The following is a 22,735-nucleotide window of genomic DNA, read 5'->3' on the forward strand; positions in this document are numbered from 1 at the left end:
AACAAAGGCTGATTTCAACTCCTGACTTCCAGCTCCAATCTCTGTTCTTCCCCTAGTCCTTCTTGGTGGAAGCCAAGGAGTGGTAACCAGGAAGTGCTGCCTGACCTCTGGTGGCACTGTGACCCCGACCCCCTTCCATTCCTTGTCTCTGACCCTAAGAAGTTAAGAACACAGGGAGGAGACAGCCTAGGAAGGAGAGCCCAGCATGTCAAGGGTTCAAATCCCTGCACGTAGTGGGGCTGGAGAAGGACATCAAGCTTAGTAAGGTAGAGGGCCAGGGAGAAATACAAAGACCCTCCACAAGATGCATTGACACAGTGGCTACAACAATGGGTTCAAACACACCTACTATTGTGAGGATTCTGTTGTACACAGAGTTGCTAGGAGCCAGACTGACTCAAGAACACTGGCCTTCGGATCTTGAGTAAGGAACTCCACCTCTATGGGCCTCAGTTGCTTCGTTTGCAAAACAAAGATAATACTAGCAAAACCAATAGTACCAGCTAGTGTTGAGAGGATTGAATGAAAATTTTAGTGGGTGGTAAATATGCAACAAGGGGGTGGCTGGGTGTTACTACTCAGTAAGGATGTTTGTTGTTATTATTAGGTGGCTTCAGGTTGGTTCCGACTCATAGGGACCCTGTGCACAACAGAATGAAACACTGCCTGGTCCTTTGCCATCCTCACAATTGTTGTTATGCTTAAGCCCACCGTTGTAGCCCCTGTGTCAATCCATCTCATTGAGGGTCTCCCTCTTTTTCACTGACCCTCTACTTTACCAAGTATAATGTCCTTCTCCCGGGACTGATCCCTCCTGACAACATGACCAAAGTATGTGAGACATAGTCTCACCATCCTTGCTTCTAAGGAGCTCTGGCTGTACTTCTTCCAAGCCAGATATGCTCACTATTCTGAGTCCATGGTGTGCTCAATATTCTTCCCAACACCACGATTCAAACGCGTAGGTTCTTCTTCAGTCTTCCTTATTCATCATCCAGCTTTGACGTGCATGTGAGGCGATTGAAAACACCATGGTTTGGGTCAGGTGCACCTTAGTCTTCAAGGTGACATCTTTGCTTTCTAACACTTTAAAGAGGTCTTTTGCAGCAGATTTGCCCAATGCAACCCTTCATTTGATTTCTTGACTGCTGCTTCCATGGGTGTTGCTTGCGGATCCAAGCAAAATGAAATCCTTGACAACTTCAATATTTTCCCTGTTTATCATGATGTTACTTATTGGTCCAGCTGTGAGGATTTTTGTTTTCTTTACAGAGAGGTATAATCCATGCTGAAGACCATAGTCTTTGATCTTTATCAGTAAGTGCTACCTTTTCCAACTCCACCAGCGCCACTGTCTCAGCTGCAGGCCAAATTCACCCTAGTGTACACAAAGTCAGGCCCCATGGTGGAGGTGATCTGCCAGGCGTCCTCGGGCAGCCCATCTATCACCTACAGCCTGGTCCAGAAGAACGGGAGCATCCACAGTAAGCAGATACAATCCCATGGGCAGCCTGCCAAGTTCTTCTTCCCGCTGGCCAGGATGGCCACCTGCCTCCAGTGCCAGGCGGAAAATGGCATAAGCATCCTGTCCAGCACCTTCATGATGATACCCTCAGGTGAGAGGCCCTTGGCCTTCTAGGGCAGCTGGCTCTTCTGGGACAGGAAGTAGGCCATGCCTGGGAGTCCAGGGGTAGGTTGGTGGGAGGTGGACCAGACACTGCCAAAGTGGTCAGCCTCCTAGTCAGAGAGGGGTTGGGGGCAGCAAGGCCCACCCCGCCCTTGCCTAGAGGGGAGCCCTAACCCAGCCACCCCTTCGTCCCCCTCAGAAATGCAGCTCCATCGTTCCACCTTGGTACTAGCAGGCAGCCTCACCATCATAGCCTTAACCTCTGGAATGCTGGCCTGGGGCCTGTGTGTCAGGTAGGAAGTGGTGCTGAATGTTGGGCAAGGGTGAGGCCTGGGGTGCCCATGGCTGATGGGGAGCAGTGGGGGGGGGGGGGGTCTGGGGCAGGGCTACTAACATGGGTGTGTATGTAGGAGGACTACACCATCAGTCTCTCAGACGTGGTGACAGGAGACACATGCTGGGCCTCCTGGGGCCTCTTCAGCCGCGGCGACCACTGCCTCCTTGAACTTCCCTTCTGAGGCACTGCTCTTCTGGTTCTCCTCCTTGCCCCTTCCGTGGACAATGCCCAGCACTCTGTTCTTGGCATCTCCCTGTCTCAGCTGGGTCCTTCCTGCCATGCCACTCACAGGTGAGGTGTGTCACCTCTCTGAGCCTCAGGTTTCCCCTCTATAAAACGTGCATAGAGACGTGGCTCCAGCTTGCTCCAACTTGCCATGTGACCAGCGCTTGCCCCTCGCTGACTCAGCCCCCGCTTTGTTTGTGGAGAGTCAGCCTCATGTCCCTCCTTCTGCCCTGGGCACAGATGTGCCCAGCTCCATGAAAGTCAGGGGCCTCAGAAAGGGTGGCTGAGAGGGTGCTTGCCCACTGGCTCTCAATGCCCTTGCAAACGAGGTTGTCAGCGAACCAGAAGATACAGTGGACAGAGCCTCCAGGCCAGCCCAGCCCTTGCCAACAGACCGACGGTCCTCCAGTAAAGAAAAGATTGCCAGCCTGACTCTGGACGCCCCGGCCGCCTTCCGGAACACACAGGGTTGTAGCTCTGAGGGTTTCTGCCACAGATGCAGTTACCTCCTTAGGATGGGGGTGGGGGCTGTAAGAGAAAGAGAGCTAGATGGAAGGGGGGGTGGGTCTGTGCAGTTGTCCTCACCTCTCATCCGCCTGTCCCATCCATCCAGGACTATGGGGTGGAGGATACACAGTGTGACAGCGCCCAGCTGCCCGAACCCACCCGAGGGTCCAACTCTGACCTGGTCACCTTCCCCTCCCCAGCTCCTGGAGCGGTACCCCGTCTCCAGGTGGCCCGGTCCTCTGGCTCCATCCACTCACCCTTCACACCGTGGAGGCTCACCTGGGCCTTACTCTGGGTCCCATGTGGACTGCGCCCCCATTAACCTGTAACTAGCAAAGGGTGTCTGGAACTCCTCTTTCCCAGACCCCCTGTGGCTCCTGGGAACCCTCCGTTCTAGAACTGTTTGGGGAATTAAACTGGATTAAGCTCTGCCCCCTGCCTGTCGCCCTGGGAACTTCCCTTCTGTCTGTACACCATCTTGGAGCCTGGAAGTCTGAATCCACACAGCCCAGGACGGCTTCGGAAAGCACTGGGGGCCAGCCGAAGATCCATGACCCCACCCCAGACTTGGCTCCAGAAGGGAAGAAAGAGCAGCCGGGAGACCCTCGGGCTTTGAGTGGGATGGGGTGGGGGGGAAGCGTCCTGGACAGGTGAAGTTCCGAGTGGGCGCCGGATGTGGCTTCCAGGAGGAGCAGGCGTCGGGGCGGAGCAAGGAGGGCGGGGCCGGGGACTCTCCAGTCGGTTCCTCTCCGTCTGGGGACTCGCTGGCCCTTCCTGGGTCGGCCTGGGGGCCGGGCTGCAGGCCAGCGAGGGAGGGGGCCGAGCACCCACTAGGAGGTGGGTGGGCGAGGCGCACTGGGTGGCGGCGCGCCCGCGCCCCAGAAGTCCCCGTCACTCCCGAGGCCGGCACTTTGCCCCGGTGCCTGGGGCGCTGGCCACGCCCCCGGCGGGCGGGAGGGGCCGGAGCCGCCCGGCTGCTCCTCGGAGTTCGGCGACGGCGACGGCGACGGCGACATGGAGAGCGGGGCCTACGGCGCGGCCAAGGCGGGCGGCTCCTTCGACCTGCGGCGCTTCCTGTCGCAGCCGCAGGTCGTGGTGCGCGCCTTGTGCACGGTGAGCGGCGGAAGGGGCGCGGGGCGTGCGGGCGGCAGCCACTACCGGCCTGCGGGCCTCTGGGCGCGACAGGTGGCGGCCCGCCCCCGGGGGCCCGGATCCGGGAGGCGGCGTGCTGGGCCGCGGGGGGCAGCGGGCCGCGCCTGTCTCCGTCCCGGGCCCCACCCCGTCCAGCCACCACCCCTCTCCCCGGTCCGGACCCCTCGTCTGGGACCCCGCCACCTTCTCCCTGGGTCCGGATTTCTCACCCTGGTCCCGGGCCCCGCCGCCCCCCCTTCCTGAGTCCAGACACCACCACCCCGGTCCAGGCCCCCACTACTTCCTCCTGGGTCTGGACTCCCGGTCCTGGTCTCGGGCCCCCTAACCCCCCCACAGCCCCACCACACCGCGTGGCCGCGAGACGCCGCGGGGATCAACCCGTCGCCCTGCTGGCAATGGGAGGAGTTTGGGGGCGCTCCAGGACAGGTGGCCCGCACGCCACGACTTCTAGTTTGGGGAATTCACCAGGAAGGGGCTTTCCGAAGCCACTTGAGGGGCGCGAAGGGTGGGGGGGTGTAAGGGAGGCGTCTGGCCCCTGAACCGGCATCTCCTTTTCCTTCCAGAGCAGGCCAAAGGCCCCTTATCCTCACGCCAGATCTGGTGACCCAGCATGTACCCCCTTCCCGTAAATGGGGCCAGCCGGCAACACGAGGTTCTGGGGAGGGGGGGTCATGACCTTGGACTTCCGTGGCTAAAGCTGGAGGTTTTAGCGGTGGGCATCAGAGGGGGTCCTGCCGTGCCTGCCTGGGCTGAAGCCTCCAGGGTGCCCCTGTAGCACCCACCGGCCCCTCCTCCCACCCGGTGGGTCCTGACCATCTCTGTCCCTGGGGGGGGGCTGTGCCCAAGCGGGAGATGCCCCCAGGGTTGGGATGGCAGTGCCAGGAGTCAGCTGGACACAGTGCACCAGCATCCCAGAGTTCCGGCTCCATCACCATCTGGGGGTGGGGCTTGTGACTGCCAGCCTGGGCGCCCTATTGGGAATCCCCTAGGGAGAGCAGGCTGGGCAGGGACCTGGCAGGGGCAGGCAGAGGGAGCCTACAGTCAGTCCACATCTGCTGAGGTGGGGGGCAACAGGCAGTGGCCCTAAGTCTCGGGAGGGGACAGGAGGCATGGGGCTGTAGCCAAGGAGCTGGAACCCCTCCAAGAGTTCTGGTTGGTGGACCCTACCCCCTGGGTCTGATTGCAGGGCTGTGCCCCAGGCCTGCTGCTCAGAGCAGCAGGTGCAGGCTGGACTGACCCCGAGGTAAGAGATAGGCTGGGGTGCCTTGAGTCAGACGGGTGCCAGAGTCCAGAAGTCCTTGCAGGAAGCAAGCTCGACAAACAGGGTTCTAGCCTGGAGCAGCTGGCTCCCTCCCTGCGAGCTGGAGGGCCCAAGGGAGCTCCGTGAGGTAGAAGCAGGTCCAGGAGGTGGGCCCCAGACCCTGGTTTTAGCTCAGGGTCCAGTCAGATTGCCCACTGACAGGGCTTTTCCCAGAGGTGGCAGTTTCATCACCTGGATGGGGGGAGTCAGGCAGAGGGTGGGTGCTGTTGAGGTGACTTGGATGCCTGATGAGGGGGTCAGACTAGAAATCTGGGCTCCTGTGACTTTGTGGCCCATGGTGTTTAAAACTCACTCAAAGTGGGGGTGCATTGAGGGTGGGGTTGCTCTTAATCCATATCTCTGGCGGGGGCAGGTCAGTTCTACTGAGATCCCTGGGCAGCCTGGCTGGGAAGGCATTGAGTTCTGGCATTTTCCTGAAAAGTGTGGGGAGGAGAGTGCCCCAGGAAGCAGTCTGTTCACCAGCTCACCTGGCAAGTTCCGAAGGGGTTCTATGCTGTGTTCCCAAAGGGGAACTCGGGGAGAGGCAGGTGTCCCATAGCTCAGCCCGACTGCATGGTCCTTGTCCCCCCAGGTCTTTGCCTTGATCGTGTTTGCCTGCATCTTCGGCGAGGGATACAGCAACACCCACCATTCTCAGCAGAGATACTGCGTGTTCAACCAGAATGAGGATGCCTGCCGCTATGGTGCGGCCATTGGCGTCCTGGCCTTCCTGGCCTCCGCCTTCTTTTTCGTGGTAGACACCTACTTCCCCCAGATCAGCAACGCCACTGACCGCAAGTACTTGGTCATCAGCGACCTGCTCTTCTCAGGTACCTCCCTGGGGCATCTCCGTTTGGACTTGGGAGGTGAACCGGAGTGGAGGTGATCCCAGACTGTGTTTCTGAAGCCCTAGAGCTCCATGACCGCGCTCCTGGCCCAGACCCCCGAGCCCACTTGCGTGGCCGGCTCTGCTTGGGTCTCCTACCCCAGGCGTGCACATGCACGTTTCTGCCCGTTTGCTAAAATGCCCTGGTGTCCAGTAGTGAAAGCGGGGCTCTGCAACGAGGCTTCCCTGAGTTGGAATCACGTCGTCCCCCTTTCACCCCCCAGCTTTTGCATCAGCCAGCTTCCTTCAGGGGATCCCTGCCTAGGGCCTCCTTCCCCCCAGGAGTTCCCCCAGGGTCCCCGGAAAGCCCCTGTCTCCTCACGGGGCTGATCCTTCCCTTCCTCTCCCCAGCTCTCTGGACCTTCCTGTGGTTTGTTGGCTTCTGCTTCCTCACCGACCAGTGGGCAGCCACCAAGCCCCACGAAGTGCTGGTGGGTGCCGACTCGGCCCGTGCGGCCATCACCTTCAGTTTCTTCTCCATCTTTTCTTGGGTAGGTGGGCCAGATGGGCAGGCTCATGGGGTGTGGTTGGTGAGGGGTGGTGGAGGGCTGGGGGCCCCTCTTTGCCCATACCCTGGACCAAACCTCGGGTGTCCCGCAGGGCACGCTGGCCTACCTGGCTTACCAGCGCTACAAGGCTGGGGTGGATGACTTCCTCCAGAACATCCAGAACTACGTGGACCCCTCTCCCGATCCCAGCACGGCCTATGCCTCCTACCCGGGCTCTGTGGACACCTACCAGCAGCCGCCCTTCACCCAGAATGCCGAGACCACTGAGGGCTACCAGCCGCCCCCTGTGTACTGAGTGGCAGTGGGATTGATAAGGGAAGCGGGGAGGCGCCTGGGGCCATCCCCCCAATCCTGGACTTTTCCCACGAGGTTTGCCTCTTGCCTTATGCCTGCCAGAGACCCACCTGCCTCCTCACCTGGCTGCCATAGGCGTGCCAAAGTGCCTTGTGCAGGAAGGGGCTTCCCAGCTGCACACCCACTCACTCCTCAAGGGCATTTTTTAGACAAGGGTTTTTTTTTAGCTAGGAGTGTGTTCTTGTTGCTTCTAATGTCCCTGTCCCCCCACCTCCACGCATGGAGTAGCTAGTAGGACGGTGCCCTCTCTTCCTGCTGTTTGACGAGTGCCTTAGCTTCTGCCAGCCCCCAAGGAGCTGAGCCACAGTCAGGGCCTTGTGACTGCAGTTACTGGGGTTCTCTGCCAAAGACAGAGGTGCTGGGCTCTGAGCCTCCTTTCCCCTTCTCGCCCCTCACTCAGGTTTGTTACCCCCACCTGCCCAGGTTGCATGCCCCCGCCTGTTCTGGAGTGAGCAGCCCCCGCCCCCTTGCCCTGCCCCCAGGGCCATGGCTGCTGCTGTATTGCCTACTCACTCTGGCGCTGGGGTCACCACCCTGTGCCAGCTGCCTCTGGGCACCTTCCTGCTATGGAGGAGAAAGGTGTGGGTGCTGCTGGTGCCCACCCCTGGCAGCAGGGAGGGGCTCTGCCTGACTGACGACACCCAGCTTTATGTAAATACTCGGCAACTCTTGGTTCTGAAGTGTGGGAACATGCACCCGCCCACGGACCCTCTCCATGTACTGGAAAGCCCTGGGGAAATTCTGCCCTTGGGAGGTTAGGCTTGTTTGGAGAAGGAATAAATGGTTTTCTCATTCGTAATCTCCTTCCACTGGAGGCGGGGGGGGGGGGTCTCAGCCTAGGGGTGGGAGAAGTAAATTCTGCTGGGCAGTCCTGGGGTGGCTTTGTGGAGTTTCATTTAGAGCATGGAGGTGTCCCCCCAGGATGTCCACCACTGCCCTGGCTATCTGGGGTCTCACTCCTCAAATCACCCTCCATCAGCTTCTCAAAATAGCAATTGTGCTCAGCGGTCACCAGGCCAATTCTCCCGGCCTGCAGTGCCAGGGTCCTGCTGCCTCTTCCTGAATTTGGGGAATACCCCTTCCCTCCCTACCCCTATCCTAGCAGAGTGAGGGGCGCCATGGGGAATGATGAGGGGGCCAGACCTCTGCTTCTCTGCAGCATGGCTTCACACTGCCGAGCCCTTCCCAGGACACACAAGGACTGGGCCCAGGACACACAAGGACTGGGCCCAGGACACACAAGGACTGGGCCCAGGACACACAAGGACTGGGCCCAGGACACACAAGGACTGGGCCCAGGACACACAAGGACTGGGCCCAGGACACACAAGGACTGGGCCCAGGACACCCCAGGGAGATCAGGGCCCCGAAGCAAGCCCCGGCTTCCCCCTTTGAGTAACAAGAGGCACAGTGGACCCAAATGGTTGCAAAAGCCTGGGTGCAAATGAATAGGGCCGCCTCCCCCCAGCAACCGGTCCCGTGAATTACAGGGATTGGTGCCTTCTCCGCACCGACCACCTTGCATGGCCATCCTGTGCAGGAGTGCAGCCTCCCCCAGACGCCAGACCCCCACTTCCAGAAGGTCCCCGGTCTGTAGCTAAGGTTTGGATAAATGACCAGCAACCTAGAATATGGCCGAGGGAAGGGGGGCTGGGGACGGGGAGTCCATCCTGGAGCACCCCCCTCTGCACCAGGCACAGGTGGGCACAACCCCGGCTCCCCCTGCTGGCCCGGCTGCCACCCCACCCCCACCCCAGCAGGTCCACAGCCCATTTTCCGAGGCGCAGCTAAGCCATGTCTTCTTGGCTCCTGAACTGCCAAGTGTCTATTTCACAAACAAAACCTGACCTCACAGCCCAGCTGGCAGCACCCACTGCAGGTCTTTTTCCAACCTGGGCCTTGTGTGCCTCCATTCACCCATTTTGTCCTGAAACCCACCCAGGCAGAAAGACAGGTGGTCACTCTTATAAGATCCACTTCCTGGGGCTTTGTTGGTAATACAGAAAAGGGTCAGGAGAGAAGCCCCCCACCCCATCACGCTGGGGTCACCTGCAGGCCAACCTGGGGAACCCCAAGTTTTCTCTGCAGCACAGAGGCCTGCGAGGTTAAAGCGAACCGTGCCTGCACCGAACAGTTACTTCAGTTTTATTATTATTAATTTCATCAATGCAGCAGAAGGATCTTGGCCCCTGCACCAGCCACACGCCCCAGGTCTGAGCCCTGGCGGATGAGTGCCACCTGGGGAAGGAAGCCACCGTTCTGGGGAAAACGAGCACTAAGTGTAGGAAGGGAAGTAAGAGGGCCCTCCTCAGAGGGCGGGCATCTTGGTGCCAGACAGGCGTGCCCTAGCCAGACAGAGGTGCTGGGGCTCGGACTTCCCAGCAAGAACAGAAACTCAACAGAAAGCCACAAATGGGGAAAAGGCCAGCAGCTCAGATGTCACAAGAGCGCGGAGCTCTGCTCTCACCCCAGAGGAAGAGGAGGCTCAGAGGAGGGCCAGTGGACGGCAGCAGGGAAGGGAACTAAGAAGGGCCGTGGCGTGTGGGGTGCCGGGATATGAACACGCCCAGCGGGGAAAGGCCACTTCTCATAGTGTGTTGAGTTCAACAAGCGGCAAAGCCCTGTCTGGCCCCAGGACTTCCTTGTCAGAAGGCCTTGCGGTGTGTGGAGGCGGGCACCTGCTAGGGGGCAGGGGGCAGGCGGGGGGCCCTGGGAAGGGTTCCTCAGGCCCCCCTCAGTGGGCCGGGCTGCACTGCAGGACCTGCTGGGGGGTAAAAAGCTTCCGGACGCCCATTGCTTCCCCCGGCCTCCCCAGCACTGGGCAGTTCTCCTTGTTGTCCAGCCCTGGTGGCTGGCTGGAGGCCTTCTTGAAGTAGCAGAGGCGGCACACCGAGTGGTATTTGTCTGCTCCTCCTATCACCTCCACCTGGCCACAGGGACACAGGCAGGCATGAAGGGCTGGGACCCTCCGTGCCCCCTCCGCCCCCCTGGGAGAAGGCAGAGGGAGTACCTCCTTCTCAGCACCTACCCCCACCCCCCAGGAGAAGGCAGAGGGGTACCTCCTTCTCAGCACCCACCCCCAGGAGAAGGCAGAGGGGTACCTCCTTCTCAGCACCCAGCCTCTTGGTGTAGGCAGCCTCACGGAAGCACTCCATGCAAACGGCCGTCAGCTTCACCACGCTCTCGGCCAGCGGCACCAGGTTCAGGATGCTCCCAAAAGCCTGCAGGTCCCGGAAAAATGGCAAGTGAGGCTGCCCGTCCCACCAGGTGGGCTGTTCTTCTAACCCTTTGATTCATGAGCACTCAAGCCGAGAGTTTGCCTTGACCTTGCTCTTCCCTAACTGCACCATCTGTGCCTCGGCCAATTCAAAGCACCTGGCTACAGTCACCAGCATCTGTCTGGGACAGACTCACTCCTGGGCAGGCTAACGGGCTGCTGTGGCTTGTCCGAGCCCCTGGGCTGCTAAGGCCTGGTCTGAGCAGCTTGGTACTGCTTGAGCCCTGGTCACCCACAGAGGGTGGATTAGGCTGTCTTTGGCCACTGCCCTGTGGCTGCCCTGGCCTCCTCCCCACATCCCATCCCAAGACCTGGATGAGATGCCTTACCTTCCTCTGGAAGGTTCCATCCAGGGCAGCCACAATCACAGTCTTCCCAGCATTGGCCATGGTCTCACTGAACTCCACGATGTCGGGGAACTGGGAAGGAGGGCAGAGAAGAGGGGTGACCACCCACCCCTGAGCAGCAGCTTCCTGAAGCCATGAAGACCCGCCGGGTCAGTGGAGCTCTAACCCTCCCACCCAGAGGCGGGTCTGCACCCACTCCCACTGTGAGGACCGTATGTGGTCCCAATTGCACAGACCCCATGCCAGTCAGCCAGCTCTCCATGGCAGACTGTTTCTGCTCTGTGGCCCAGCACCCAGGACACCTAACCAGACCACATGGCCGGCTGGAGGCAGTCTCACACCCATAGTGCTCAAAAGCTCCGGGACAGCACGCCACCTTGGGGTTGAACGCCACTCCTGCACCTACTAGCTGTAGGACCTTGGCAATGAAGTAACATTTCCAAACCTGTTTCGTCACCTAAGAATGGCAAGGAAGGCCCTCGGTGTTGCTTAATGACTAAAGGCGCTCAGATCATTTAATACACAGTAAAACCTGCAAAAGCCGGGACCTGTGTAAGACGGAAACCTGCCAGAGAAGGAAAATGAAAATATTTTCCACTAATAGAGAGCGACAGAAAAAAAACTTGTTAGAACCAGAAAAATACAGCGGTCCGTCAAGTTCTGGCTCTCACAGGTTTCTCCACACGCAATTTGGCTGGTAGATGACCTGTTGTTCCTGCCTCGTGTTTTCCAGGTGTGCCGGGTAACGCCTTAGGAAGGGACAGGGGCCCCACTGGCTGTTCATGCACAGGATGACAGGCATGTCCTTCTAAATATAGGCCTGCAGAAAAGGTCACACTTCACAAATCAAATTTCATTTTTAAGCGGCCCAGGGAAAGGCTGCTACTTAAAACAAATCCTTTAATGAATTTTCCCAGCCAACCTCATCTCCTTCAGTCGGTCGTTTTTACATATGTAGACTGGTCCTGTGTGTGGGTTGGAAGTGGGGATGTTCTTGTCCTTGGGGACACATGTCTACCTCCTTTACCATCTTGCAAGGGCCGGTGAATGGCCAGGTGCCGGAATGGGCCCTGACTCCACCCTGGGTGAGCCCCCACCACATGGACACACGCTAATATTCACACATCACCTCTGTGGTCCCAAAGGCAGAAACACCGGGACGGTGGTGAAGGATTAGACCGAGTAAACCGTAAAATTCTGAATGGTCGAAGACAAAGCAAACAGCACAGACAAGACCCAAAGGCGTGTAAACTGGAGGGAGATATTTATACCACGTGAAAAAGGCACCAGTTATTTCCAACACATTAAAAAAATGGATCAAGGGAAAAATGGGTGGAATTCCTAAAAAAAAAAAAAAAGTAATTTATAAAAGGAGAAATAAAAACATGGAATCAAAACAGAAAAAATCGACACGGAAGGAGTTAGCCATATTAGCGCTGAAAAAGATGCAATGAAAACAGAATGGGTGTCGTCTATCAACGCCCCCTGCCCCCCGACAAACCACCCTTCTCTCTGGGGATTCCTGCAAAGGCCTAACTTGTCCCCACGTTGACATCTGGCCCCTGCAGTACATTCTCCTCAGATGGCGCCACCCTCCAATGGCTTCTCGTCTCCCACAGGGTGCATTCCAGTCTTTACTGGCCTGCCTGCCACCTTGCGGCCCTGGACGTGGCTCCCTCTGCCTCCCTGGCTCCTGCCAGATGGGCTTCCTTTCTACTCCCCAAGCCATGCTGGGCTCACCCCCTCACCTTCCTTCAGCCTTTCTGACCATGTCATGCAAGGCACATCCCACTCCCCTCTAATCCATAGCAGTTGTCAGCACCTGGCATACTGTGACTTTTCCTCCCCTAAATAGAATGCCAGCTCGAGGGCAGAGGCTCCAGCTTGTATCCCCAGCCCCGAGGACAATGCTGCCACATGGTACAAGCTGAAAAAGCATTGAATGATTGGCCCTTTGACCTCGCAACTCCACTTAGTAGATAAATCCCGATACCTTAGATGGCTGTTGTTAGTTGCTGTCGATAGCACACCAAAAACCGGTTGCCATCGAGTCGATTCTGACTCATAGTGACCCTATAGGACAGAGCAGAACTGCCCCAAAGGGTTTCCAAGGAATGGCTGGTGGATTCGAACTGCCAGCCTTTTGGTGAGCAGCCGTAGCTCTTAACAACTGCACTACCAGGGCTCAAAGACGTATGTCTGCAGATGTTTATCGCAGCCTTTAAGTGTCCGACGTTGTTGTTAGCTGGAGTTGAGCTGGTCCCAGCACACGATGACGCCCTGCACAATGGAACCAAACAATGCCTGTTTCTGTGCCATCCCCATGATCAGTGCAATGGGTTCTTTTATGTGGCCTTTTGTCCTGGGTTTGTGGAACAGAACAACTTGGGAGAGGGTTTCCCAAGTTCGTGGACATTTCCTGGGTAATTGATGATTTGCTGGCCTCCCATCCAGGCTAGGAAGACCCCACCTTGAAACTGACATGAAATACCCTATATAAAGAGCTGAAACAGATTTTTGGATGTTCCATCGCTGAGAGTTGAGAAGAGTGGCATGTCCGTTTGGACATAGAGACCCTGCGCTGGTAACCCTTCCAAAATCAGGTAAAAGAGCTGTAACACACTTAGAGCTGTAGCCCAGCAGTGATGGTTCCCGAAGCAGCAGAGACAACCAGCAGGCCCAGAGGACAGCAGCGGAGTGGAGCCGAGCTAAGCGGCACTGGCCAGGGCACGGCGGCCCAAGAGAGACGTCCCGGAGCGTTTGAGAGTATCTATTCTCCCTTGAGATGTTGAAGCCCTGTGCTGGGGCCCCTCCTGGACCTCCCCGTATATATATCTTCATTTGTTGCTTACATCCTTCCCTTACAGTAAAGTTGTTACCGCAGCCATGGTGAGTCTGTGAGTTTGTGGAAGTTGTTACCGCGGCCATGGTGAGTCTGTGAGTTTGTGGAAGTTGTTACCGCGGCCATGGTGAGTCTGTGAGTTTGTGGAAGTTGTTACCGCGGCCATGGTGAGTCTGTGAGTTTGTGGAAGTTGTTACCGCGGCCATGGTGAGTCTGTGAGTTTGTGGAAGTTGTTACCGCGGCCATGGTGAGTCTGTGAGTTTGTGGAAGTTGTTACCGCGGCCATGGTGAGTCTGTGAGTTTGTGGAAGTTGTTACCGCGGCCATGGTGAGTCTGTGAGTTTGTGGAAGTTGCAGTGAATCATTGGACCCAGTAGAGAGAGTGCCATGATGTCAGAAATAGTGGGGAAGGTGGAAAATGGAGATCTATTCAGCCTCTGCTTCATATAAACCGGCTCTGTGCCGATTTTTAGTCAAAGGTAGTTAAGAAGTTATATAAAAAGTTATTCCGTTCAACTCCGTAGGGTTGTCATTGGCTGATTTTCAGAAGTAGATCGCAGGCCTTTCTGCCTAGTCTGTCTTAGTCTGGAAGCGCTACTGAAACCTGTCCAGCATCACAGCGACACACAAACCTCCACAGACGGACGGGTGGTGGCTGCGCACGAGGCACATTGGCTGGGAATTGAACCTGGGTCTCCCACTTGAAAGATGAGAGTTCTACCGCTGAGCCACCCCTCTCCCATTAAATATCATATACTACTATCTTAAATAAGAAATAGTATACCCATAAAAGAAAATACTGAGTACTTATTAAAAAATGATGCCAAGGACGGGCATTTGCTGGCATGGAAAAGTGGTCACAGCATGTGACACGAGCCCAATATATAAAAAAATACACGCATGAAGACTAGAAGGATATGCACTAAAATGTCAAGTATTCTGGGAGCCAGCCTGCCACTCAGCTGGGCCTTGATGTTCTGTTGAACATGAACAATTTCACAGAACATCAACACCAACAACTTTGTGGCTGTGATAGATGGATCAAGAGAAAAAGAAATCAGATCTGAATAGATGAAGCACGAACACTGTCCAAGTCACAAAACACCAACTTCCCCCTCCTGGCCAATCCAAGTGACAGCAGCTTCTTTATCAATTACTGCTTCAGCCTCGCTGCAGTCTGCCTGTCCTCCCTAGAGGTAAGGTTGAAGGTACTGCTCAGAGGTAGACCCTGAATTTCTTGTAGAGAATAACAGCCTTGAGAAGCTAGGACAGAATGGAAGAATGGTAACTTTTTTTTTTTTTAAATCTTGGGAATAAACCAAAAAAACTCCAAACCCGTTGCCGTCCAGTCAGTCTGACTCATAGTGACCCTACGATAGTGGGAATACTAAATACTTATTGAATGAACTAAAGTTTTACTTACTCACCAGGGAGGGAGTAGACAGATAAGTCCCTGTCTGAGGGGTCTGGGTTGGCCTCTGTCAACGTGCTTAGCCTAGGTCAGGAGAGAAGGCTGTCCAGCAAGTCACAACAATAGGTTCCAAGCTTCCTGCTTCTGAGGGCCAGACCCCAAAGGCTGATCCAATATCCACACATCCATTCTGAGACCACAGTTTAGAAGAGAAAGGAAAGAGCTGCCTGACCCGTGCCTACCCCAAGCTCACCTTCTTGCCTGGAATGCCTTTAACAAAAGAAACTATAAATGTCCACGTGTGTGTGTGAGTGTATATGAGAAGTTAATCCACCGAACCAAACCCACTGCCGTCCAGTTGATCCCAACTCATGGTGACACCATGTGTTACAGAATAGAACTCCTCCATAGGGTTTTCTTGGCTGTAATCTTTACAGAAGCAGACTGCCAGGTCTTTGTTCCATGGCACCACTGGGTAGATCTGAACTGCCAACCTCTAGGTTAGTAGTTGAGCATCACCCAGGCACAGCTGTGCTCAAAAGAAAATACTGTGTGGTCATTGTTTCTGTGGATCAGAAGTGGACTGGACCCACCCACATGGGGGAGCAGATGTGATGGTGACAGTGATGGGTGGCCTGGGGCCCAGGGCAGGCACTGGAGGCAGGGAGTCCATTCTCGCAAGGAAAATACGCCAGGAGGGTAGGGGGCTGGTCAGGCTCACCCTAGGAACACAGGTCAGGGCTGTAGCTTCTGTAATACAGGATGGTGGGTGAGAATATGAAGGAGCCCTGGTGGGACAGTGGTTAAGCACTCAGCTGCTAACTGAAAGCTTGGTGGTTTGAATCCACCAGCTGCTCTGAAGGAGAAAGATGTGGCAGTCTGCTTCCGTAAAGATTTACAGCCTCAGAAACCCTATGGGGCAGTTCTTTCTGTCCAGCAGGGTCGCTATGAGTTGGCACCGACTCGACGGCAAAGGGTTCAGTTTGTTTTGGTTTGGGTGAGAATGGCAGGGCCAGAATGCCAGGACTGAGCAGGGGAGGACTTAGCTGTAATGTCCCTGTAGGGTATTACTGCATGAGCCACCTGATTCTGCACTGGAAACCTGGCAGGAGGGTGGGCAAGGGCTGCTAACCATTCACCAAAAAACAAACAAAACTTCTGGGGTGAATAAATGAGCGGCTAAGGGCCCCTGCTCACTCTCCTGGCTCCCACAGCGGATGTGATCATGTGTTCTGGGCTGAATTATGTCCCCCAAAATTGATGTTGAAATCCTAACCCCTGGACCTGGGGATGTGACTTTGTTTGTAAATAGGGTCTTCGAGATGTTATCAGTTAACATGAGGTCATACCTAATGTCATGGATTGAATTCTGTCCTCCCAAAATGTATGTATCAACTTGGTTAGGCCATGATTCCCAGTATTGTGTGGTTGTCCTCCATTTTGTGATTGTAATTTTATGTTAAGAGGATTAGGTTAGGATTGTGACATCACCCTTACTCAGGTCACCTCCCTGTTCCAGTATTAAGGGGGTTTCCCGGGGGTGGGGCCTACACCAACTTTTATCTCTCAAGAGATAACAGGGGAGCAAGCAGAGAGTTGAGGACCTCATACTACCAAGAAAGCAGTACCAGGAGCAGAGCGCGTCCTTTGGACCTGGGGTCCCTGCGCCTGAGAAGCTCCTTGCCCAGGGGAAGATTGAGGACAAGGACCTTCTTCCAAAGCGAACAGAGAAAGTCTTCCTCTGAAGCTGATACCTAAAATTTGGACTTTTAGCCTACTTTACCATGAGGAAATAAATTTCTCTTTGTTAAAGCCATCCATTTGTGGTATTTCTGTTATGACAGCACTTGACTAAGACAGCGAAGTAGTAGCTGCTAGTTGCCATCGAGTTGGATCCAACTCATAGTGACTCCATGTGGCAGAGTAGAATCACCCCATGGGGTTTTCTAGGCTATAGCCTTTATAGGAGCAGATAGCCAGGCCTTTCTTCTGCGGAGCCACTAGGTGGTCTGAACCGCCAACCTTCCATCAGTAGCTGAGCACATAACTGTTGCACTACCAAGGTTCCTGATATGCATAACAGAACGAACCATTGTCCAGGCCTGCGCCATTCTTACAATCGTTGTTGGCATGTTTGAGCCCATTGTTGCAGCCACTGTGTCAATCCATCTCATGGAAGGTTTCCCTCGTTTTTGTTGACCCTCTAACTTTATCAAACATGACATCCTTTTCTAGCGATTGGTCTTTCCTGATGACGTGTCCAAATTAAGCAAAATGAAATCTCGTCATTCTCCCTTTCGAGAAGCATTATGGCTGTACTTTCTCCAAGGCAGGTTTGTTTGTTCTTCCGGCAATACACGGTATATTCAATATTCTTTGCCAACACAATTCAAATGCATCAATTCTCCTCCAATCTCCCTTTTTCACTGTCCAGCTTTTACATACATGTGAGATGACTGAAAACACCATAGCTTAAGCAATTAAAGAACAGATTTAAAAGGTATACCACATACAAAACGGGATAAAAATGAAGCTTTTTTTATTATTCTGAGGGAGAATAGGCAGATTACCCGCTCAGAAAAGTAACAATTAGACTGATAGCAGCCTTCTTGTTAGCAACAATGAGTGCTGGCACTTTTTCAAAGCAACAAGGAAAAAAAATGGTCAACCTACCATCAGCTCCCCAACTTAAACCAGAAGCAAAGTCAAGACATTTTCAGACAAAGACTAGGAAGACTAGGAAGCTTCTCATCTACACATCCTGGCTGTGAGAACTACTAAAGGGTGTACTTCCGCAAGAAGAAAAATAAACTCATAAGGAATGAGGAAAAGCAACAATGGGCCAAGCAAAACAGAACATTCCCTGTGCACTAGTGTTAACCAAACCGAACCCATTGCCACTGAGTCAACTCTGACTCATAGCGACCCTACAAGACAGAGTAGAACTGCCCCATAGGGTTTCCAAGGAGTGGCTGGTGGATTTGAACTGCCAACCTTTTAGTTAGCAGCCACCAGGGCCCACCAGTGTTGAGAAATCTAATTTTTTTGCTCACTACAAAATAAATATTACGTATTTTTTAAAAGTTAAAATAAATTCTATACAACGATAACACAGAAACTAGGAAGCAGCATTCAAACACCAATTGTTAAAGGAAGTTAACTTACCTTGTTTAAGTATAAAAGTGTAAGGGTAACTATTAAAAAGATAGAAATAGAACCAATTAACCTCTAAGCCAGCAGAGGAAATACAGGGACAGAGAGGGGACTCCTAGGAAGAGTGACACCAAGACAAGCCAACTTACGAACTGTCCTTCGTCAATGCCTATGACGGCTACGGCCAGGGCCTCCTGGACCACGTCCCGGAGCAGGCAGGCTGGCAATGCCTCCATGGTGTTCCTGAGGAGGGAAAGCCAGAGCGTGAGCAAAGCCGGGGAGGTGGAAGCAAGAGAGCCAGGGTGCATCTTGACCACTACTCCCCCTGCAAAGCCGGCTCTGATGTTTGTCCAGCAGAGCTTGGAGGAGTCGGCACCTATAAGAGGGGATTTGGGAAGAATAGAAACCCTTGCTCTAAAACCCAGATATTTGACAAAGATATTCACTTTTTGCTTTGGACTAGAAATTAGTGATGCCAATATAATTCTCTACTGAGACGCAAAGCTCTTCTATCCTCTGTCCGGTGGCTGGGCAGACAGGTTGATTCTCCATCAGGTGCGGTAGGCACAGTGCCCAGGAGTCAAGGATACTTGTAGGGGCCAACGAAAATGTTTTAATTTCTTTTAAAAATCAGAAGAAAATAAATAAATATAACTCAGCTTGGATAATATGTCTTACATCAAGGCAGTCATGATAGATATATATATATATATATATATATTTTATTTTTATTAATGGAAGGAGGAGCAAAGGTGGTTCAGTGGTAAAATTCTTGCCTTCCATGCAGGAGACCTGGGTTTGACTCCCAGCCAACACACTTCGTGCATAGCCATCACTCATCTGTCAGTGGAGGCTTGCGTGCTGCTATGCTGCTATGACCGCAGCTTCCAGACTAAGAGGCGTGAGGAAGAAAGGTCTGGTGATCTTCCACGAATCAGTCAATGAAAACCCTACGCATCGCAACAATCTGACCCGCAACCAATCACGAGGATGGCGCAGGACCGGGCAGTACTTTGCTGTGTTGTGCCTGGGGTCCCCATGAATCGAAGGCTGACTCAACGGCAGCTTACAATGGCGGAAGGGGCCCATCAAAGTGAGAATGTTAGCACCAGACCCTAAAATATCCCCGTATGCTCCGGCAGGGGTAAGCCTGGAGCCCCACCCACAGCGTGACGACCTAGACCTAGATTTTCCTTTCGGCTCCTGCAGTCAGGTCAAAGGACTCCTCCAAGTTTACACGGCTACTAACCCCAAGTCCAGGAGGCAAACTAGTCTGGCTCCAGGGCTGGGGCTGGACCTGCTGTTACACCGCTGCTCCTGCGGACTTCCTGGCAGAAGAACCCTTTGTATACATGGCAGTCACGTGTGCAGATGGACCACCTGGCACACAGTGGGAACAGAAGACTCCAGCACCACCACAGGGTGTTTTGGGTCCCACCCTACCCCCCAGCCAGGGCAGGTTCTGAAAAGGAGAGCCATCCATTCTTTGGGGCCTCTGCCCTCCTAAACAGCTTCCATGTTTTTCTACCAGGTTGTTTTTTTGTGTCCTCATTCCTAAATTGACCTTCAGGAAGAACTCTTAGCTTCCTGGCTTCTCAGCAGCTGCTTGTTGTTGCTATGTGCCCTCAGTCGATTTCGACTCACAGAGACCCTATGGGACAGCGTAGAACTGCACCATAGGGTTTCCAAGGCTGTAATCTTTGGAGCAGCTGGCGGGTTCACGCCACCAATCTTTCGGTTGGCAGCTGAGCACTTAACCATTGCACCACCAGGGTTCCTTGTAGCTGTATTTAGAAAATACTTCACCACTGCTACTTAGCTCATAGTTGTCATCTTGCTATAATCTTATTTCAAGATCTAAGAAGAGCATTAAACAGTACTTGGTATATTTTAACTTCCCTCTTCCCTCCCCAAAATAGAGACCAGAGGCAGCAGGTCGCCCTAGCTCTGGTGTGTTGTCCCTGCCAAGTGCTCAGTCATTGCCATCAGCCTGACCCCGTCTGCGACCAGCCCATGATAGAGATGCTTTTTCACCCACGTGGCAGAGCTTGGATGGCACCCCAGATCTGAGCGGCTCCAGAAGCTGCACTTCTAAGCTTTGTACAGCGCTGCCTGCCCTGTTCTCACCGACCTCCCCAGGCGCTCACGCCCATCCTGGGCACGGCCACCACCATTGCGTTTCAGGGATGAGGAAGCAGACTCAGGAAGCACCGCCAGGAAGTGGAAGCCCAGGACTCAACCCTGGCATCGTCTCCAAGTCCTGGCCTTCTCCACTCCGCTACCCACCTGGAGTCAGAAGCCACAGGCTCCAACCCTGATGCCACATCCCAGGTTCTCGGGACCAGGCTCTGTGGCCCAAGCTCTGCGTGTGGTTCAGCTGTGCCACGGGGGCTCAGGTGGACACATCCAGGGGACCGAGTGTCTCAGGCTCAAATCTGCTGCCAAGAACAGGCAGAAATGGAACTAAATGTAACCCACAGACCCGGGGTTGCAGACTGAAATGTCTACAGGGTCAGGCAAATAAACACAACGGGAAAGCATGAAGCCACAGGCAACAGGGAGGTGGCTAAGGACAAGCAAACTAAAAAAAAAAAAAAAGGCAAAAACCAGTGAGCAGGCCAACCAAAACCAGTTTGCATCCTCTGTATAGATGGAAATTCTAGAGCAGCAGTTCTCAGCCTCAGTGGTATTGAATTTGGGCGGATAATTCTCCATTGTGGGAATGTTCTGGGTATTACAGGGTGTTGAGCAGCATCCCTGGCCTCTACCCACTAGAGGCCAGAGGCCAGTAGCATTCCCCCACCCCAGCTGTGACAACCAAAAATGTCTCTGGACATCACCCAATGTTTCCCAGGGGGTAACTGCCCTGGCTGAGGACCACGGCTCTGAAGTCTCAAGCCAGGCATCAGCATTACTGATTATCAGCGCACTGGCCACATGTTCTATGCCCAGTGAATTTTCCCTGGACCTCTCAGGGCAAGCGGAGGCAGGGACTAACCGGTCATGTGTGGAGAGGCCACTGCCGTAGCGGGTGTCCTTGGCATACTTGATCACCAGGCACTTGTACTGTGCAATCTGGAAGCGGCGGACCCGTCTCATCAGCTCTGTGCTGCAAGGGCAAAGGGCCGGTGAGGCCACAGCCTGTGGGACCAAGGACCCCATTTCCAAGGGCTGAGCTCCCGCCGCCTACTGGTGGTTTACAGGCAGAAAGACATCGGGGAGAGCGTGGGAAACCAAAACCAAACCGTTGCAGTTGAGTTGTTTCTGACTCATAGGGACCCTACAGGACAGAGTAGAACGGCCCCATAGGGTTTCCCAGGCTGTAATCTTTAGGAAAGCAGAAGACAGACTGCCACGTCTTTCTCCCGCAGAGCAGCTGGTGGATTCAAACTGCCAACCTTTCCATTAGCAGCCGAGAGCCTAACTGTTGCCCACCAGGACTCCTTGAGTGTAGAAAAGCTGCTAAGAAGAAAGAGCGGGAACTCTTTTTGGACATGAACCAACAAAACAAAACAAAAAAACAAACGGTTGCCATCCATCAAGTCCTCTCCACTCATAGGGACCCTATGGATGTGGTGGGGAAGGTGCAGGTGGGGCTGGCTGATTGCACCTGGAAATGACCTCCTCCCCAGACCTACCTCCAGGGCAGTCAGCAGAATTAACGTCACCAAAGTTTTTGGTGTAGCAGTGAAAGCACTTTTCCTCTGGGGCCAAGAATCTCCACCCAGATATTCTGGAGCAGCCCCACAGGGCTAAATAAGGATGGGCTGGGCCTCCCCTGCCCCACAGACTCCTCGGTATGGAAAATAACCCTGTCTCCTCGCCATACAAAGAAGCGAGGCACACCTTAAATGGAATAGGGTACAGCGGAGCGCTAGGGCCTGCCCACGGTGGTCACAACTGGAAAATGACGGGGAGAAGGTGCACCTGGACCAGCTCCAGGAAAGGGCGTGTACACGGTGGGGGAGGGGGCTTCCTCCAGGACAAGATTCCAAAAAGGGAGGGAGGGAATTCTGGGGCGGGAAAGATCTAGACGGCTCGTCTATAAGGGGCAGTAGCCAGGGAGGGGTCCCCGGGGAGGAGGACGAGGACCCCAAAGAGGCGGGCGGGGTCCCTGGGGAGAAGGGTGGGGTTCCGGAGGAGGGCGCCCGGACCACTTCCGCCCCCCAAAGCCACTACCTTTTCCCTGAGAACATGGGCCCGAGGATCACCTAGGAGAGAAGGAGAGGTCACTTAGAGGCCTGCTACGACGCCGAGCACCGGCCGGACCCCGACCCCGCGGGACCCAGACCCCGCATGCCAGGACCCCCACGCCCGACCTCGCCCCGGCGCCTGCACCTGGACCTGGCCGCGGGTCTTGCTGGGGGAGCCGGGCAGCACGTTGGGCAGGTTGATGCAGCTCATGGCGAGTCCGGGAAACTCACAGGAACGCGACCCTCCGCGGCTGTCCCCAAGTTCCCGCGCCGCAGGTTTCCGCACCGCTCACCCGGCTCGCGGGCCAATGAGGGGGCCAAACGGTGCTTCCTGGGGCCAATCACCAGGTGAGGTTTGACGGAGGCCCGCCCCCTCGTGGGCGGGATCAGCGATAAAGCCCAGGAGCGGCCTGGCGTCTGATCGCCGGGAGCCAGCTTGTCAGGCGGGTGGGTGGGGCTACGACGAAGGGACCCGGCGGGAGCGGGGTTAGCGCGGGATGGCCGGGAGCCCCAGGGCGGGCCAGTGGGCGGAGTTACGGCGAGGGGCGGGGCAGGGCCGACTCTGGCTCGCCTGGGGCCTGGAGCGCAGGGGCGGGGCCTAGACGCGTCCCGCCCA

The 22,735-nt window shown here is 55.0% G+C and overlaps 3 protein-coding genes across 3 annotated transcripts; 2 read left to right on the forward strand and 1 right to left on the reverse strand.

Annotated features, from left to right (window-relative positions):
• The first annotated feature begins 1,402 nt into the window (after positions 1-1,402).
• On the forward strand, positions 1,403-2,317 carry C19H17orf99 (chromosome 19 C17orf99 homolog). Its single transcript, XM_049859274.1, has 3 exons — positions 1,403-1,616; positions 1,827-1,920; positions 2,038-2,317. Exons 1-3 carry the CDS (start codon positions 1,403-1,405, stop codon positions 2,069-2,071), a joined length of 342 nt encoding a protein of 113 aa, XP_049715231.1. The 3' UTR covers positions 2,072-2,317.
• Positions 2,318-3,486: 1,169 nt separating this feature from the next.
• On the forward strand, positions 3,487-7,696 carry SYNGR2 (synaptogyrin 2). Its single transcript, XM_049859273.1, has 4 exons — positions 3,487-3,809; positions 5,741-5,978; positions 6,386-6,525; positions 6,635-7,696. Exons 1-4 carry the CDS (start codon positions 3,711-3,713, stop codon positions 6,836-6,838), a joined length of 681 nt encoding a protein of 226 aa, XP_049715230.1. The 5' UTR covers positions 3,487-3,710; the 3' UTR covers positions 6,839-7,696.
• A 1,330-nt stretch (positions 7,697-9,026) lies between these two features.
• Positions 9,027-22,544, reverse strand: TK1 (thymidine kinase 1). Its single transcript, XM_049860856.1, has 7 exons — positions 22,265-22,544; positions 22,106-22,137; positions 20,925-21,035; positions 18,076-18,169; positions 10,504-10,593; positions 9,999-10,118; positions 9,027-9,823 (listed from the first exon to the last, which is right to left on the reverse strand). Exons 1-7 carry the CDS (start codon positions 22,328-22,330, stop codon positions 9,632-9,634), a joined length of 705 nt encoding a protein of 234 aa, XP_049716813.1. The 5' UTR covers positions 22,331-22,544; the 3' UTR covers positions 9,027-9,631.
• Positions 22,545-22,735: the final 191 nt, after the last annotated feature.

Source organism: Elephas maximus, chromosome 19, assembly GCF_024166365.1.
Source record: "Elephas maximus indicus isolate mEleMax1 chromosome 19, mEleMax1 primary haplotype, whole genome shotgun sequence".
In the NCBI taxonomy this organism is placed as follows: Eukaryota; Metazoa; Chordata; class Mammalia; order Proboscidea; family Elephantidae; genus Elephas; species Elephas maximus.

Bases quoted from the DNA above. Each gene is read 5' to 3' on its own strand.
- C19H17orf99 (XM_049859274.1), top strand. From the start codon at position 1,403: ATGGTGGAGGTGATCTGCCAGGCGTCCTCGGGCAGCCCATCTATCACC. The intron at 1,617-1,826 runs GTGAGAGGCCCT...CGTCCCCCTCAG, and splicing joins CTTCATGATGATACCCTCAG to AAATGCAGCTCCATCGTTCC. The intron at 1,921-2,037 runs GTAGGAAGTGGT...GTGTGTATGTAG, and splicing joins GCCTGGGGCCTGTGTGTCAG to GAGGACTACACCATCAGTCT.
- SYNGR2 (XM_049859273.1), top strand. From the start codon at position 3,711: ATGGAGAGCGGGGCCTACGGCGCGGCCAAGGCGGGCGGCTCCTTCGAC. The intron at 3,810-5,740 runs GTGAGCGGCGGA...TTGTCCCCCCAG, and splicing joins TGGTGCGCGCCTTGTGCACG to GTCTTTGCCTTGATCGTGTT. The intron at 5,979-6,385 runs GTACCTCCCTGG...TCCTCTCCCCAG, and splicing joins CAGCGACCTGCTCTTCTCAG to CTCTCTGGACCTTCCTGTGG.
- TK1 (XM_049860856.1), bottom strand. From the start codon at position 22,330: ATGAGCTGCATCAACCTGCCCAACGTGCTGCCCGGCTCCCCCAGCAAG. The intron at 22,138-22,264 runs GTGCAGGCGCCG...CTTCTCTCCTAG, and splicing joins AGACCCGCGGCCAGGTCCAG to GTGATCCTCGGGCCCATGTT. The intron at 9,824-9,998 runs GTACCCCTCTGC...CCCTGTGGCCAG, and splicing joins GGCTGGGTGCTGAGAAGGAG to GTGGAGGTGATAGGAGGAGC.